Here is a 14,040-nt window from a genome sequence, read left to right as displayed (position 1 = left end):
CAAATAAAGCCTGTGTGTTTAGTGCACCTTTTAATAGGGAGTAAACCAAAATAGGGCCTGAGGAAATTCACGACCAAAACATTAACTTTAGGGACGCAACTTAAGCAGAAGGCGCATTTTGGGTCAAGTGGCTGGGCACCTGAGTCTTATCGAGAATAGGAAAGAGCACTGAAATGATACTCAAAGACGGAGAGCGAAAAGCTGTGAAAGCTGCTGATAATCACCAGCAGCACCGCTGAGCATGCGCTGGTTCCTTCAAACTCAAAACCCTTACAGTACTTTATTTTCGCTGGCTTGGTATTTCTGATTACGTTACACCAGGAGTCACCAACCTCTCTGCAACTGAGAGATACCTCATGGGTACAAAGTGATACGAAGAGGAGCCAAATTGATATACATGATACAAGACTTTTCGTTATATCGCTTAATGATAACTAATTATATCACTTATAAGAGCTGTGCCACACTATCTTAATCAACTAACTGCCAAATACTTTTTCGCTGACATTAAATAATTACCTTAGGACTAGTTCCAGGATGATATTATTATTATTATTATTATTATTATTATTATTATTATTATTATTATTATTATTATTATTATTTTAAATTTGAAATGTATGAATTTATTCGACAATCACAATATACATTAATTTAAAATGCTGAAAATTTACCAGAATTATCCAGTTGGTTGTGCTTATTAGGAATGTCTGAAGGAAACTGTGAGATTCCACACAATATTTTGCAAGAATTAATTAATTAAAAATGGAAAAAAAAATGCTGCCTTATCTAAACGCATCAACTGCTGTTTGTATTTTCCTGTCCCATTGGTGTGTTTCACAGTGGCGCAGCCAAATGGGGACGGCCACACCTAAGAGGTAGTTACACACATAATGTTTGTGCGAGAGAGAATAACAAGATTTAGTCATGTCTTTATTCTGTTATTTATTTGTTTCACTTGGACTACCTACAGGTTTCGAAGGGTTCTAGAAAAAGTATGGTCTGACTCGAACAAATCACTTTATTCTTAAAATATATTGATAAAATAAATTCATGTTGTTCAGTGAAAAAAGATCTTAATAATTACGATTTTCATTGTAGTTTAGTTTTGACCAACATCATATATTTAAGTCAAAAATTCAAAATGTAATATTTTGAAAACCATAAACACAGAAATGTAACAGAGACCAAATAGAACATGTTCTAATTAAAGCGCATAAAGGAACGAACTTTGGTTGTTCAAAAAAAATTATAACGATCCAGATTTTTATTTAATATTATAGTCATTGAATGTTTATTGTATTTATTTTTTTATATATAAAACATACGTTTCAAAATTCAAGTGACATCCCTCCATGAAACTAATAGTGTGCCACATCAAGATTATTAGTGGTCCCCCATCTCACAAACCCTTGCATAATTTTCTAGAGGCACCCCTGCTCGTGTTTAGCCTCTCACCTGTCAGAAATCCCTCTGCTATAGCACGGATTTATCTATTTCATCTGGAACCATCATCTCCGCGTTAATGACTAAAACACAACAAGATCACATTTAAGCTTCAACGGTGCACGGCTACAGAGAAAAAAAAGAAAAGAAAAAAAAAAAGGCTGCACATACCTTGCGAGATAAAAACCTGACACGCACGGTGCGTGTCCAATCGCAAAGCGACTCCAAACTCTTCCACCCAATCAGAGCAGAGTAGAGGGACGCGATGGGCGGGCGTTCGGCCGCTCAGAGAGCTGACGCAGAGATAGTTGAGGAGAGCTGGTTTGGTGGGCACCCGATGCCACTCGTTGCGCGTCTTGTAATTTGGAGAGGCGTATGCAACGCACGGCCCGTTCGCCTTTCCAGGTGGAAATCCAGGAGGAGCCGAGAGCAATTTTGAACCGGGACCACTGCTACTGAACCCGGTTCAGGACAGGTGAAATTCCCAGCAGGCTGCAGTTGAAGGGCCACGGGATCGATTGTTCTTCAAGTGCGGGGGGGATCAGCGGACGCAAACTATCCGCTCTGGTAGGAATGAACGCGTTCGCTACATTTCGATGCAGCTGTATGTTTCTTGTTTCGTTGTGATTCAGCTTTATAAAATAAATGCACAGCCGATCGGAGTGGTCTGCACGCTGTTGTGCGCGTTTGAGGATCTGTGTCGGGTCAAGTGTCACTTCCATGACGCTACATCAGCGATCTGTAGCATGTTGTGTTTCCTCTTAAAAAAAACAAAACAAAACAAAACAAAAAAAAAAAACATGTTAGCAAATGTCACCTATCGACAGATTATTTGTATGTTAAATTGAAAATAAAGGTTATAGAAATTCTTAAGACGGACGGGCCTGTGGCGGTCCTTTCATTAAAGCGAGAATTGTCAAATCTACGATCGTCAGACAGATTTATTTTTTACTATTTCCTAAATATTATAATGAGTCAACGATTTTTATTGCATGCAATTCTGCTCTTATATATTTATTTTGTCAGATAGTCCATTATTCACTGTAGTCAGGATGTATTATTTTATTTTTGTTTTTTAATAATCTGCAAGATTACAGCAGCTTGGAGCTTCTTGAAATTCTACAAGTCAAAGCCTAAAATTAGGTATTCGCCAAATATCCAGCTGAGTAAAGTATATGTTTTCTGTTGGACAGCTATCCACAAAAATGTTTGTCTGCTTCTCTGTTCCTCAGGACATGGATAAAGGCCAGCGGCTGAAGCGAGGAGGCTGAACTTGGGATTTCCAGGGATGTTTACGCACGTTGGATCCACATGTTTACATCGGTTCTTTGGCTGTCTTTTTTTCTTCTTCTTCTTTTTTTTTTTTAAACTTGATCTGAATAAAACAGACAGACGATGAAAACGAAGCAAAGCCGATTGCTGCTGCTCTAAACCGCCGTTAGTTGAGACGCGTGAGGACAGAGGCGCCGAAAATGAAGGAAAAATCCAAGACGGCCGCAAGGACTAGACGAGAAAAAGAGAACAGCGAATTTTATGAACTGGCTAAAATGCTCCCTCTTCCGTCGGCCATTACCTCCCAGCTCGACAAAGCCTCCATAATACGGCTAACAACAAGCTACCTAAAGATGAGGATTGTTTTCCCGCAGGGTGAGCCATCTGAAGACAATTACGCGCCGCTTTCTTAAGTAAAACTAACGATTGATTGCACACATACACAACTTTTACTTGAGGAAACTGTTCGTGCGACCGTAAATCTAACAGAACAACTAAAACAAGGTACACAAATTAAAAATAATGCAGTAAAAACGGACAAAAAAAACCTAAATTGGCATTTAAACCGCCATTAATTCTAAAGAGAGAACTGTTAAAAACTAATATCACTCTTTTAATTATGCAGCCATGGAATCAACTGATTTAAGAATAAAGCGCAGGGTAATCTGTATTCTAATAAAACAAACATGCATTTATCAAAGCAGTCTTTAGGCTATAAGGGGGGGGGGATCGCAGGAGTTCTGAAGCGTTCTGATTCTGTCATTGATCTACAGGGAGTCTTTACAAATGCATTATAGTTTGTTTGTAATTCAGTGCTTTCAAATGAGGCGATCTGCCACCATCTTTTTACACGGGTCTCTGCAGGTTTCTTCTCATGTGTGACTGAGAATACCAATCAGCAATTAGGAAGGAGGCGCAGCGAGGCGTCTAGTCTCCTATAAGGCCGTGAACGCAGGAACTGAGTACGATTTCCCCCCCTCCCCTTCCCTCATTGCCTGTCTTCTAGAAGACAAATACAGCAATTGATCTTCCATGAAATCTACAACAGGCTCATTTATTTTTTACTTTTTTTTTATGTCGCAACATTGAACGCAAGAGAGGGAGGAAGAAATACATGCTGTGTAGGGGGAATAAAACGAAGCCAAAATAAAAAGGAAAACTAGTCATATTTTATATAAATTGAGGGCATATTGCTCAAGCTGTTCACACAGAGAAATTAGTTTTATTTACAACAGTGGAAACGTATCCAGGATTACGAGACTCCACTTGATTATTATTATTATTTTTTTTTTTATGTAACTGAATTGATTGTTTTCGCTGCTGACTTTATGCGCTAAGAATGTTCTAAAATGATCCATTTGGACACGAAGCAGAAATTTTGAGATGGGAAAAAAAAAAAAAAAAAAAAAAAAAAATCGCGGGGGCTACTGTGTTAGATTTTATGCGTCCTTTCAGTCTCCGTACAAATAGGGAGAGATACATTTCTAATTAGTAAAGGAGAAAAAAATAGTTTTACTGTAAATTGATAATTTAAACGGAAGCTCCTCATTGCGCACGTGTCTGTGGGTCTGTGTGTGCTATACTTTCCTAAATGTTATATTCATATTCATATATTTTGTATTTATATACTTCAAGTAATAATAATAATAATAATAATAATAATAATAATAATAATAATAATAATAATATGTGACGTACTTTTGAAGGTCTTGGTGAGGCGTGGGGACACACGAGTCGAACAAGATCTTTGGACAACCTCGGACGGGAACTCGGATCTCATTTATTGCAGGTAGGTTTATCACAATGTCTGACCGCGGTAATATGGAGCCAAAGAACATGGGTTAAACTCAAACTAAAATGATAACCAACATCAGATCCTGGTCTTAATATATATATATATATATTTAAATTCATGTCTTTCTATATTTTGTGCTTGTGTGATTATTTATTGCAGACGTTAGATGGATTCATATTCGTGGTGGCTCCGGATGGGAAGATTATGTACATCTCAGAGACAGCGTCGGTCCATTTAGGACTGTCTCAGGTCATTTTTCTCACATTTTTACTTTCAGATATTATTATTATTATTATTATTATTATTGAATCGCCATTGTTTTCTTGGAGTGGCTGCTCTCCTCGGTACTTCTCCGTTGATTACTTGAGTTGTTCTCAACAGGTAGAGTTGACCGGGAACAGCATTTATGAATACGTCCATCCTGCTGACCATGATGAAATGACTGCCGTGCTGACGCCGCATCAGCCCTATCACTCACATTTTGTACAAGGTATACAGCCGCGTTTCATAATAAGAGCCCCTCACGCTGTTTGATAGGACTTACATTACAATACAATTTGATGAGTCTCAATAACAAACACCGGATGTGTGCATTGGACTTGCACTATTATTATTATTATTATTATTATTATTATTATTATTATTATTATTATTATTATTATTATTATTGTTGTTGTTGTTGTTGTTGTTGTTGTACAAATGAGTACCTTGGGTGTTTTAAAACAATAACAAAAGTCGTTTTCTCTTTTTCTCTAGAATATGAAGTGGAACGTTCTTTCTTTTTGAGGATGAAATGTGTGCTGGCAAAAAGAAATGCAGGACTGACCAGTGGAGGATACAAGGTAGCACATTTTCATCATCGTTATTATTATAATTAGCTGATAAAATTAAGAATTGGTAAGACGTAATATTACTGGGTTAGAATGCCTGTAAAATATTAATTCAAACGAATGTCCTTCACACATGTTTTTCTTAGCCTTCTCTGTGTTTTGTTGTGCCGTTATGAAACCCAGAATTTTTGCAAAAGTAGTTATAGTTTAACAGTCATGCATTTAGTATTTTTTCATAAGACCACATAATTTATGCAGAACACCTTTGGCTTAAAATCCTGCTATTCATGCTGGAATAGCAGGAAAAAATAATTTCACCTCCCTACTTGGTATTAATCTTGCTGCCACACAACAGGTCATCCACTGCAGTGGCTACCTGAAGATCCGTCAGTACAGTCTGGACATGTCGCCGTTTGAGGGCTGCTACCAGAATGTGGGACTGGTGGCTGTGGGTCACTCTCTCCCACCCAGCGCTGTGACAGAAATAAAACTGCACAGCAACATGTTTATGTTCAGGGCCAGTCTGGACATGAAGCTCATTTTTCTGGACTCAAGGTACGGTGGGAGAACGGATTTTATGCAATTGTTTTATAGTTCTGGACTTAGATTTTTTTTTTTTTTACTGCAATATATGCATGTAGTAATTGTGCATCAGGGCAAATGTGACTTTTATTTTTATCCCTTTCTGTGCACTTTGTATTCAGGGTAGCTGAGCTGACGGGTTATGAGCCCCAGGACCTTATAGAGAAAACATTATACCATCATGTCCACAGCTGCGATATTTTTCATCTCCGCTGTGCTCATCACCTCTGTGAGTTACACTTTTGGGTTTACCATGGGCAGTTCAGGCTCTTATCAGCCGTTAACTTGTCCTGACAGTCACACCACCCACACAAGAACTCGGAGAATGCAAGCCGATAAATAGTTCATCTCCTCGGTGAGAGTATTTTCATTTTTTATTTTTAACATCTCTTTCAGTGCTGGTAAAAGGCCAGGTCACGACTAAGTATTACCGTTTCCTTGCCAAGCACGGTGGCTGGGTCTGGGTCCAGAGTTACGCCACCATCGTCCACAACAGCCGCTCTTCGAGGCCTCATTGCATCGTCAGTGTCAACTACGTTCTCACGTGAGTCTCATTTGGGTAATTTAATTAGCATTTGCTTGTTTAAAGCATTTGTTCAATTTATTTCATGAAAGTTAGCCTCTGGTAGGATGCTGTTGTTGAAATGACAGAAGTAAAATGCGACACAAGTCAGGCTCTTAAGCTGAACAACAACAACAACAACAACAACAACAAAGGTTGGAATTTTAATTGAAAATATTTAGCAAGATCAAAGAAAAAAAATAATAATGTCATACACTCTTATTATCACTCCTGAGGCTCTTTGTCTCCTGAAGCAAAACGTTGTCCTTATTCATCTGTAGCCTTTATGCAAAACTAAACCAAATGCTGCCACTGCAAGGTTGAAGCAGTTCTCTGTTATGAAAGCACAAAGCACACCCAGGCCCCTTCGAGACAGCAAGAACAAACATCAGGGTTCAACCCCATCAAAAACCCTCTACTGTCACAATCGATCGGGCAGTCTCGGGGAAAGCAAAATCGATCAAACGGTAACCTGGAAATCAATGGCTATCTCATAGATGTAGCACATGTTGGATTTTACTTGTTAAGTTTGGTTGATCTTTGTGTGCTCGTGTGAGAGTGCATGCGATGCAAAGCCGTCTGAGTGTGTACGTGCATGCGTGCACATGGCTGAGGTCTAGGTATTGATTTTCTCAATGCAGTAAGGAGAAAACAAAGGAACTATATTAAAATGACAGGGAATTTCCTTGGAGATAATTAGGCATAACATGACAGTGTCAGGACACTGCACACTGCTAAAGGTGCCAAAAAAAAAACCTGATGTTTCCTTTTTTTTTTTTTTTTAAAGAAACAACTACTCAATCACCTAACTCAGACAGCATTGTAACCCCACAAGAATCCATAAATAAATCATTCTTCCTGGTTGGCTGAAAGCTATTTTTCCACACACAAGGTGTCCTGCTTTTTGGACCACAAAGTGGAATTTGGCTAACACAACTAAGTTTGAACAAAGGTCCGACATTATTGGCTCAGGCAACAAGCCGGCCCCGACTCCAGATAGGATTCAGAACCGGCCACTGCAACTGTACCTGCGAGAACAAATAGTGTTCATGTTGTGCACTGGCTGTCCAAACATAGCCTTTCCCCCCCAAGGCGTCATAAAGGAGAATTGGGTCATATTTAGAGTTGTATTAAAGAGGCTGGCTCCAGAGGGTCAGGGATGGGTCACAAGGTTTAAAATGCCAGGCAGCTGGTATTTCATACTGTTGATGCGATAAGTTAAGAATAGGCTCATGTTTGCTGAACACTTGACACAGGAAGCCTTTTCTCTCCCTCGACAGCAACACTTGGAGTGTGCAGCTGCGGGACAGTTACTTATAGGGCTCACAAGCTAAATGGGTGCATGCATGTGAAGAAAAGCCTTTAATGGGCAAATAAATTTTGTATCAGTTGCTTCAGTAAGTAAAGGCAGCGTTTTGCAACAAAGGTCTTCGAGTGCATCTTTAGTCACAATATCTTTAGCAGCGTTGCGGTAAAAGGTGAACTGCAGAAATGAATAATTAGCTGTCCTCAGTTTGAAGTCTTGTCCTACGGATGTGATCGTACCATACAATGATTTTTTTGTATGCTGTCTATAATATTTACTGCTGATTAACCACTGATGACATCACTGGCTACAGCACAGTTGTGCAAAAAGTTAGTAGACGATATTATAATCACTGCAAATGTTTTGACACCTCTCAAGTTGCGATGTGTGTAAGTAGCTACCAGAGATTTAAAAACATGTTAGCTAGAGGAAGGCTAAAACACACACGGGTGTTTTAAAAAGAAGTCTCTATGAAACACTTGCTGCTCAATAAATTTCAACTTTATTTACATTTTAGACAAAGTTTCGGAATACATTTATTTATGCTAAAAACTAAATGGCTTTGATCTTTGTGGCTGTTTAGGACCCAGTGTTGACTGATGAGCCAAATAGTAGTTAAATCCACACTGTACTGGTTTAAAAAAAGCATCAGTTTCACACTGGACTTGAGTGGAATTGAGGCTGCAGATTAAAGTCTGCTTAGAGGCTCTTGCAGCAAAGGCCTGCCATTCCACAGACATGTTTCTAATTTATTTTTGGAGAATCTCGCAAGATTTCGTGGCAGTTGCAGGGGACTGAACTAAACCTTCTAAACTAAACCTTCCATTAAGCCTGCGACTAACAGCGTCACAGACAAAAGCAATTGGATAATTGTGCAAGTGAACGATTCTGTTGGAATGTCTGCTGTGCGCTGTTAGACGCAAATCATTACTTTACCAACAGAAGATAGACGCTCCCCACAAGTCAATTAAATGTAGTTTGTTGAAACGTTCCAGAGTTATCAACATGGAAAAGTAGTAATTAGCTAAATATAGCCTGGAACCAAAAGTTAAGTCAGAGTTCAAAATCTCAATTTACTGTAAAAAGCAAAAGCAATTCAGTAGCACACTTTTTTTTATATATATAAAATGTAAATTTCCTTAATATATTTTTCATCTCATTAATCAAAATAAGCTGTCCTTCTTTCTTTGTATCTTTAGTAATCATTTATCTGCTGAATGTTTCTGCTGAATAACCCATTTTAAGCAACAAAGTACTAAGACTTGTCTTGAGTAAAGATGCTTTAACACAAGAAAGATTGAAACTTTGCAAATACATGTTTAAATTCTCTTACTTTTCATACAAATTTTAGATTCTAATCAGTGCATTATGTTACATGTGAGTATTGTGATAATTAGAGGAGTTTTAAAAAGGCAAATGAATGAAGAAATATAAAACATGGAACAATTTTCTTATCCAAGGCTGGAAGGCTGCAAGTTTTACAACTTGCTTCTTAGTTATGTTTTCGACACTGGGAGACCACAAAATAAATCATAGTCTGTAATTCTTTCGAAACTGTAGTTTTCTGTTAATATCTAACATGTTTGTAATCTTTGTTTAAAGGGACACCGAGTATAAAGGAATGCAGCTTTCCTTGGACCAAATGAGCCCTACTAAACCGGCCTTCCCTTATGCTGACAGTCACAGCGAGGACAGAAAAACATCCAAGTCCCGTCTGACCCAGTCGAAGGCAAAATCTAGAGTATCGCCCTATCCACAGGTAAAAACTTGCCTTATGGAGCTAAAAATCAAAGAAAGTTTTTTGTTCTTGCTTGCCAAAAACTTGTTAGGGACGCCATTCAGACTGTGATGTTGTGTCTTTCCAGCAATTTGCAGCTTTTAATCCAGAGCGCTCAGAATCTGACCAAGACAGCCAGTGGGGGGGGAGCCCCCTGACAGACTCGGCCTCGCCTCAGTTGCTGGATCCGAGTGAGGCTGCCGAGGCATCGTGCGCCTACAGACTGTATCCAGACTCCGGATCCCTGTGCTACGGTCTGGGTTTATCTGAAGATGATCTCGCCCACACCCAAGCTCACCCTCACACCACCACCTGCGACCGTGTCCGATGCCAAGGAGGCCGTTATTTCCTGGGAACCCCTCAGTCGGGTCGAGAGATGTGGTGGGACACCACGCGTTCTGTGCTGTCGCTTCCAAAATTCTCTGTGGACAACAGTGAGGGCTATGAAATCACATCCTACCATGGCGCCATTCATGGTGAGGTGTTAGGGTTGAGACCACAACCATCTGTCTCTGAAAATAGCTCTGGCCTTGTTTCTCCTGGTAGCTTCCAAATGCTATTATGGGACATGCTAAGTTGTTTACGCTGTCTCTTGCCAGTGTGGCGATTGCTACCATCTGTTCAAAAAATTGCCTGCAATCGACATCCAAGTTATTTCACATTTCACATCCTTAAACAGTGTAACAATCCCCCCACTGTGCCTCTACCAAGACATCAGCTCATGACTCCTTAATGCACTGAAAGCAGGATTTTACACATTAGCTATTTGTTTATCTTTACTAAGACTGACTTTATTTCTCTGTTGCAGGACGGGGCCACTGGGATGAAGACAGTGTTGTGAGTTCTCCTGATGGAGGCGGGTCCACCAGCGACTCTGGTGAGCGCTATCACGGTGACCAGTTCCAATCAAGTCCTCGAGAACCAAGCAAGATGGAGACCCTGATCCGAGCCACACAGCAGATGATTAAAGAGGAAGAGAATCGCTTGCAGCAGCAGAAGGTGCTGCTGGACGTTTCAGGTCTCACCAAAACTCACAGTCCGTGCTTCGCCGCCTCCATACCCCATCATTCTCAGCTCACCATGCCTAGCGTGGTGTGTCGTGGTCCTGGGGCTCCCAGCATCGACCTCCCATCAGAGCGCCTGCATCACCGGGACAGCGTCAAAGCGCTCGGCTCCCACGACAATGACGAAAACACAACCAGCCCCGTGTCGGTGTCTCGCCTCAGCAGCCCCGGCTCGGATGGCGTCCCCAGGCCTGGCCTCCCTCTAACCAAAGACTACATGCCGACAGATTTGTCACCACACCCTGCACAAGCCCACAGTAGTCCGCTGCTCTATCCGGCCCAGGAGAGGCAGCAGATGGAAAGGCAGGCGGCTTATGCTTTGACCGGGTACTCCCTGGAGCACCTGTACGACCCAGAGAACTTGCGGAGTTATTCTAGCCTGGCATGTGGAGGAGTCCAGTATGACGTGGCGTCTCATGTGAGGATGCAGGCGGAGCAGATGCAAGGACACAAGGCCACCTCAGTTATCATTACCAACGGCAGCTGACAGTTTCTGGTGCAGGTTGATTATGTCGTCTAAATGAGGACGTTGCAGCCGATGGCCACGTATGTGTGAGCATCAGCGACCAGATGCCTGGTGCAAGAGACAAAATGTTGACAGAAGGATGCAAGACACCTTGTTGTTGCACTGATGTCCTCTTGGTGGTCCATTGATCACTGCTTGTAAATGTCAGGCCCTTGCATTGCGCCATTTTCTTTTCTTTGTTGTCAGAGGATGTTATTCCAAAGCTCAAAGGAAATAATATTTATACACTGCGTGGCACTGGGAAAAAGTTTGCTCCACAACAGGAAGTTGCTGTTATTTTAACGGTGGTGAACTGCGCACTCTCCCACCAGAAGGCTGGTTAATCATCAAGCAAATGTTTCCGTCTCACTCCCCTCATGCATCGTTGGACATCTGAGTTAATCTGTCCAGGACGTGACTTCCACAGACTGTAGGAAAATGTGCTGTTCCATTTGCCCCTTTACCTGAAAATCTCCTCAAACGCATTAAAGTGCAACAACGGAAAGATCTGCATTTCACTGTTGTAAGATGTCAATGTTTCCTTGTATTTATTAGTCGGTGGACTGTTTTTCTGCATGTTCCATTATTTTCAGTCGAAATAGAAATATTTTCTGGTGCAAATAAAACAGTTTCTGTGATTGGATCAGACCATCATTACCATAACGAATGAAAAGAATAAACAACATGGAAAACAAAAGGAAACATTTTCCTTTGACGTGCAAATGAGTAAACTCTGCAGGCGAGCGTGGCACGGAGTGAGAAGTTGGTCACATCTAAAACATGTGAAACACATGAAGGTATTTTTAAAAAATTTTGTTGACTTAATTTTACCGAATTGCGAAGTATGTGTTACAGCTGGTTTTCTCAAAGCATGGCCGTCTCGAGGGATAAAATAATCAGTACAGACCTTAATGAAAGGTTTAGTTTCTCATTTCATTTTTTTTTATTTTAAAATATAATCACATAATATATTCTTTTTTTTTTATTAAAGAAAAGGTTTAAAATTTATTTATTAATTGGCTTAAAATGTGACCTAGATCTGAAAACTGCTGCAAACAAAACATCAGTTATCTTGGCTGCTTTTGTTTCATTCACATACACACAATGCTACTGCTCAAGACCTCTGATATTTGATAGAAGTATTGATGTATGTATAGTATTTAAGTTAAATTAGTTGTGTATTTTTTTTTGTTTGTTTCAATTTAATTTAATTTTTAACCTTTTTGTAAAACACCATAGTAAAGAAAGAATGAGAAAAAAAAATCTTTTATTGTTTGTTTTTTTATTTTTGTTATTTTTTTTTATGCTCATCATGAAAAAGATGAGCAGGAATTTTTGTCACAAATCACAAAAGTATGCATAGTTCGGTCTGCAAATTTTACAGGGGTTTGACTTGACAGACCAAATGTTCAGGCTTGTCGTCCTGCTGGACGGTGAACCTCCACCTCAGGCTCAAGTCTTTCACATCTCTCTTTTAGTTGATGTTTTTCCTTCATTTTGCTCCATCCATCATCCCATCAACTCTTTGCCATCCTTGCTGATAAAAAGCATCCCAGCCCAACGGCGCCACTGCATTTCAATGTGGGAATCGTGCATTCAGCATGATGTGCAGTGTTAATTTTCCATCATGAATAGCAGTCATGGCTTATTTTCTACTATTTTTTTTCCATTCTAGGTCTTCTATGAAGGCCCTATTCATCGTCAGATTTTTCTAAGTTTTGGATTTCTGCAGCACCTCCCAAGTTACTACAAACTATTCGGCTGCATTTTTTTTATTAAAGTTCACATTACCAACTAAAAGACTTCCTAAATTTTATTTATACTGATATTAAACTGCACACAGGTGGAGTGTATTGTGATTTATTTAGGGCTTTAACAGTGAAAGAGGCCGAATACATGTAAACATCTCATTTTTCAGAATCATTTGTCAAAACATTTTGGAAACATGCATCAGTTTCCTTTAACTTAATGATTATGCAGTCAATTGAGGTGGTCTGTCAAATAAAATCCTGATAAAAATCCCTTTGGGATTAGCATAAAATTAATAATAAGAAGAATAAAAAGAAAACAGAATATTTGATAAAAGGTGAAAATTTTGTGTTATACATAACAGTTTTGATCTTTAGAAAAATTTCAATATCTTTGAAAAAATAAAAAACAAACAACAGATAAAAAAGAAAATCTTCATCTGCATCAACAACCTGTGCTGGCAGGCCAGATATATGCAGTTAATGAATTGGGGTCCAAGGCCAAGCAAAATTGGTCCGGGGGCCGCAGCTGGCCCCCAGAATGCATTTTGGACTTAATAAAATTGCTGTATTAGGCCGTGTATTTAAAAAGAAAACAAGAATGTAATTTTGTTTATTAGAAATGAAAAACATTAGTGATTTGCTACAATTACAAACCACCACTTTAAGTTTTCCAAACACTTGCAGCAACACATTTTTTTTTTTCTGTCGGATCTTTCACATTAACTGTAGGACAACTTTCCTATGGTTTATTTTTAATGTATGCAACATACTCACATGTTGCTGGAGAGCTTGTCTGGCTGACTGTCAGAGGTTCTCGGGACCTGGACACAGTTTTGGCCCGGATTCAGACCTCCCATCAGTCACCATTGACATAACTTTGTGATGGTCTGCCAGATTTCCCCCTTCTGCTGTCGTTCCGGGAGGCAAAACTGCTCCAAAACTCAGCTGCTGACATCATCAAGGTTCATGAAGAGCGTGTGTGTGAATGATTGCGTGTGTGAAAGTGTCTCTACTGTTCTCAAAAAAATCAGAGCCGTTTTTCTCCCCCCAACCCCAAATACCGAAGCTTTTGCCTGATGTGCCCTGAAGGCTTTCACATGTAGAACCAGTTACAAATTAGGCCAAACACTGGGCTCTTTGCCCAGACTTT

At 39.8% G+C, this 14,040-nt stretch overlaps 1 protein-coding gene across 2 annotated transcripts; it reads left to right on the top strand.

Annotated features, from left to right (window-relative positions):
• The first annotated feature begins 1,631 nt into the window (after positions 1-1,631).
• Positions 1,632-11,836, top strand: LOC106953743 (single-minded homolog 1-like). Of its 2 annotated transcripts, XM_015042717.1 has the most exons (13): positions 1,632-2,013; positions 2,537-2,589; positions 2,679-3,093; positions 4,425-4,507; positions 4,673-4,762; positions 4,895-5,003; positions 5,270-5,355; positions 5,699-5,898; positions 6,048-6,154; positions 6,322-6,469; positions 9,396-9,552; positions 9,659-10,046; positions 10,379-11,836. In XM_015042717.1, the coding sequence occupies exons 3-13, from the start codon at positions 2,919-2,921 to the stop codon at positions 11,119-11,121; spliced, it is 2,286 nt and encodes a 761-aa protein (XP_014898203.1). In that variant the 5' UTR covers positions 1,632-2,013; positions 2,537-2,589; positions 2,679-2,918; the 3' UTR covers positions 11,122-11,836. The 2 variants fall into 2 exon arrangements, with proteins under 2 accessions (XP_014898203.1, XP_014898202.1); XM_015042716.1 differs by lacking the exon at positions 2,537-2,589.
• The last annotated feature ends 2,204 nt before the right edge of the window (positions 11,837-14,040 follow it).

The sequence above is a fragment of the Poecilia latipinna genome, unplaced genomic scaffold, assembly GCF_001443285.1.
Source record: "Poecilia latipinna isolate Pla-1442-1.1 unplaced genomic scaffold, P_latipinna-1.0 Scaffold599, whole genome shotgun sequence".
In the NCBI taxonomy this organism is placed as follows: Eukaryota; Metazoa; Chordata; class Actinopteri; order Cyprinodontiformes; family Poeciliidae; genus Poecilia; species Poecilia latipinna.
The sequence above is the reverse complement of the archived record's forward strand: the minus strand, read 5'-3'. Positions and strand labels throughout refer to the sequence as shown.

What these genes read in the sequence shown, in the direction of transcription:
- LOC106953743 (XM_015042716.1), top strand. Translation starts at nt 2,919, where the DNA reads ATGAAGGAAAAATCCAAGACGGCCGCAAGGACTAGACGAGAAAAAGAG. An exon ending in TCCATTTAGGACTGTCTCAG is followed by an intron (nt 4,763 to 4,894) that starts GTCATTTTTCTC and finishes TGTTCTCAACAG; the next exon opens with GTAGAGTTGACCGGGAACAG. An exon ending in CTCATTTTTCTGGACTCAAG is followed by an intron (nt 5,899 to 6,047) that starts GTACGGTGGGAG and finishes CTTTGTATTCAG; the next exon opens with GGTAGCTGAGCTGACGGGTT.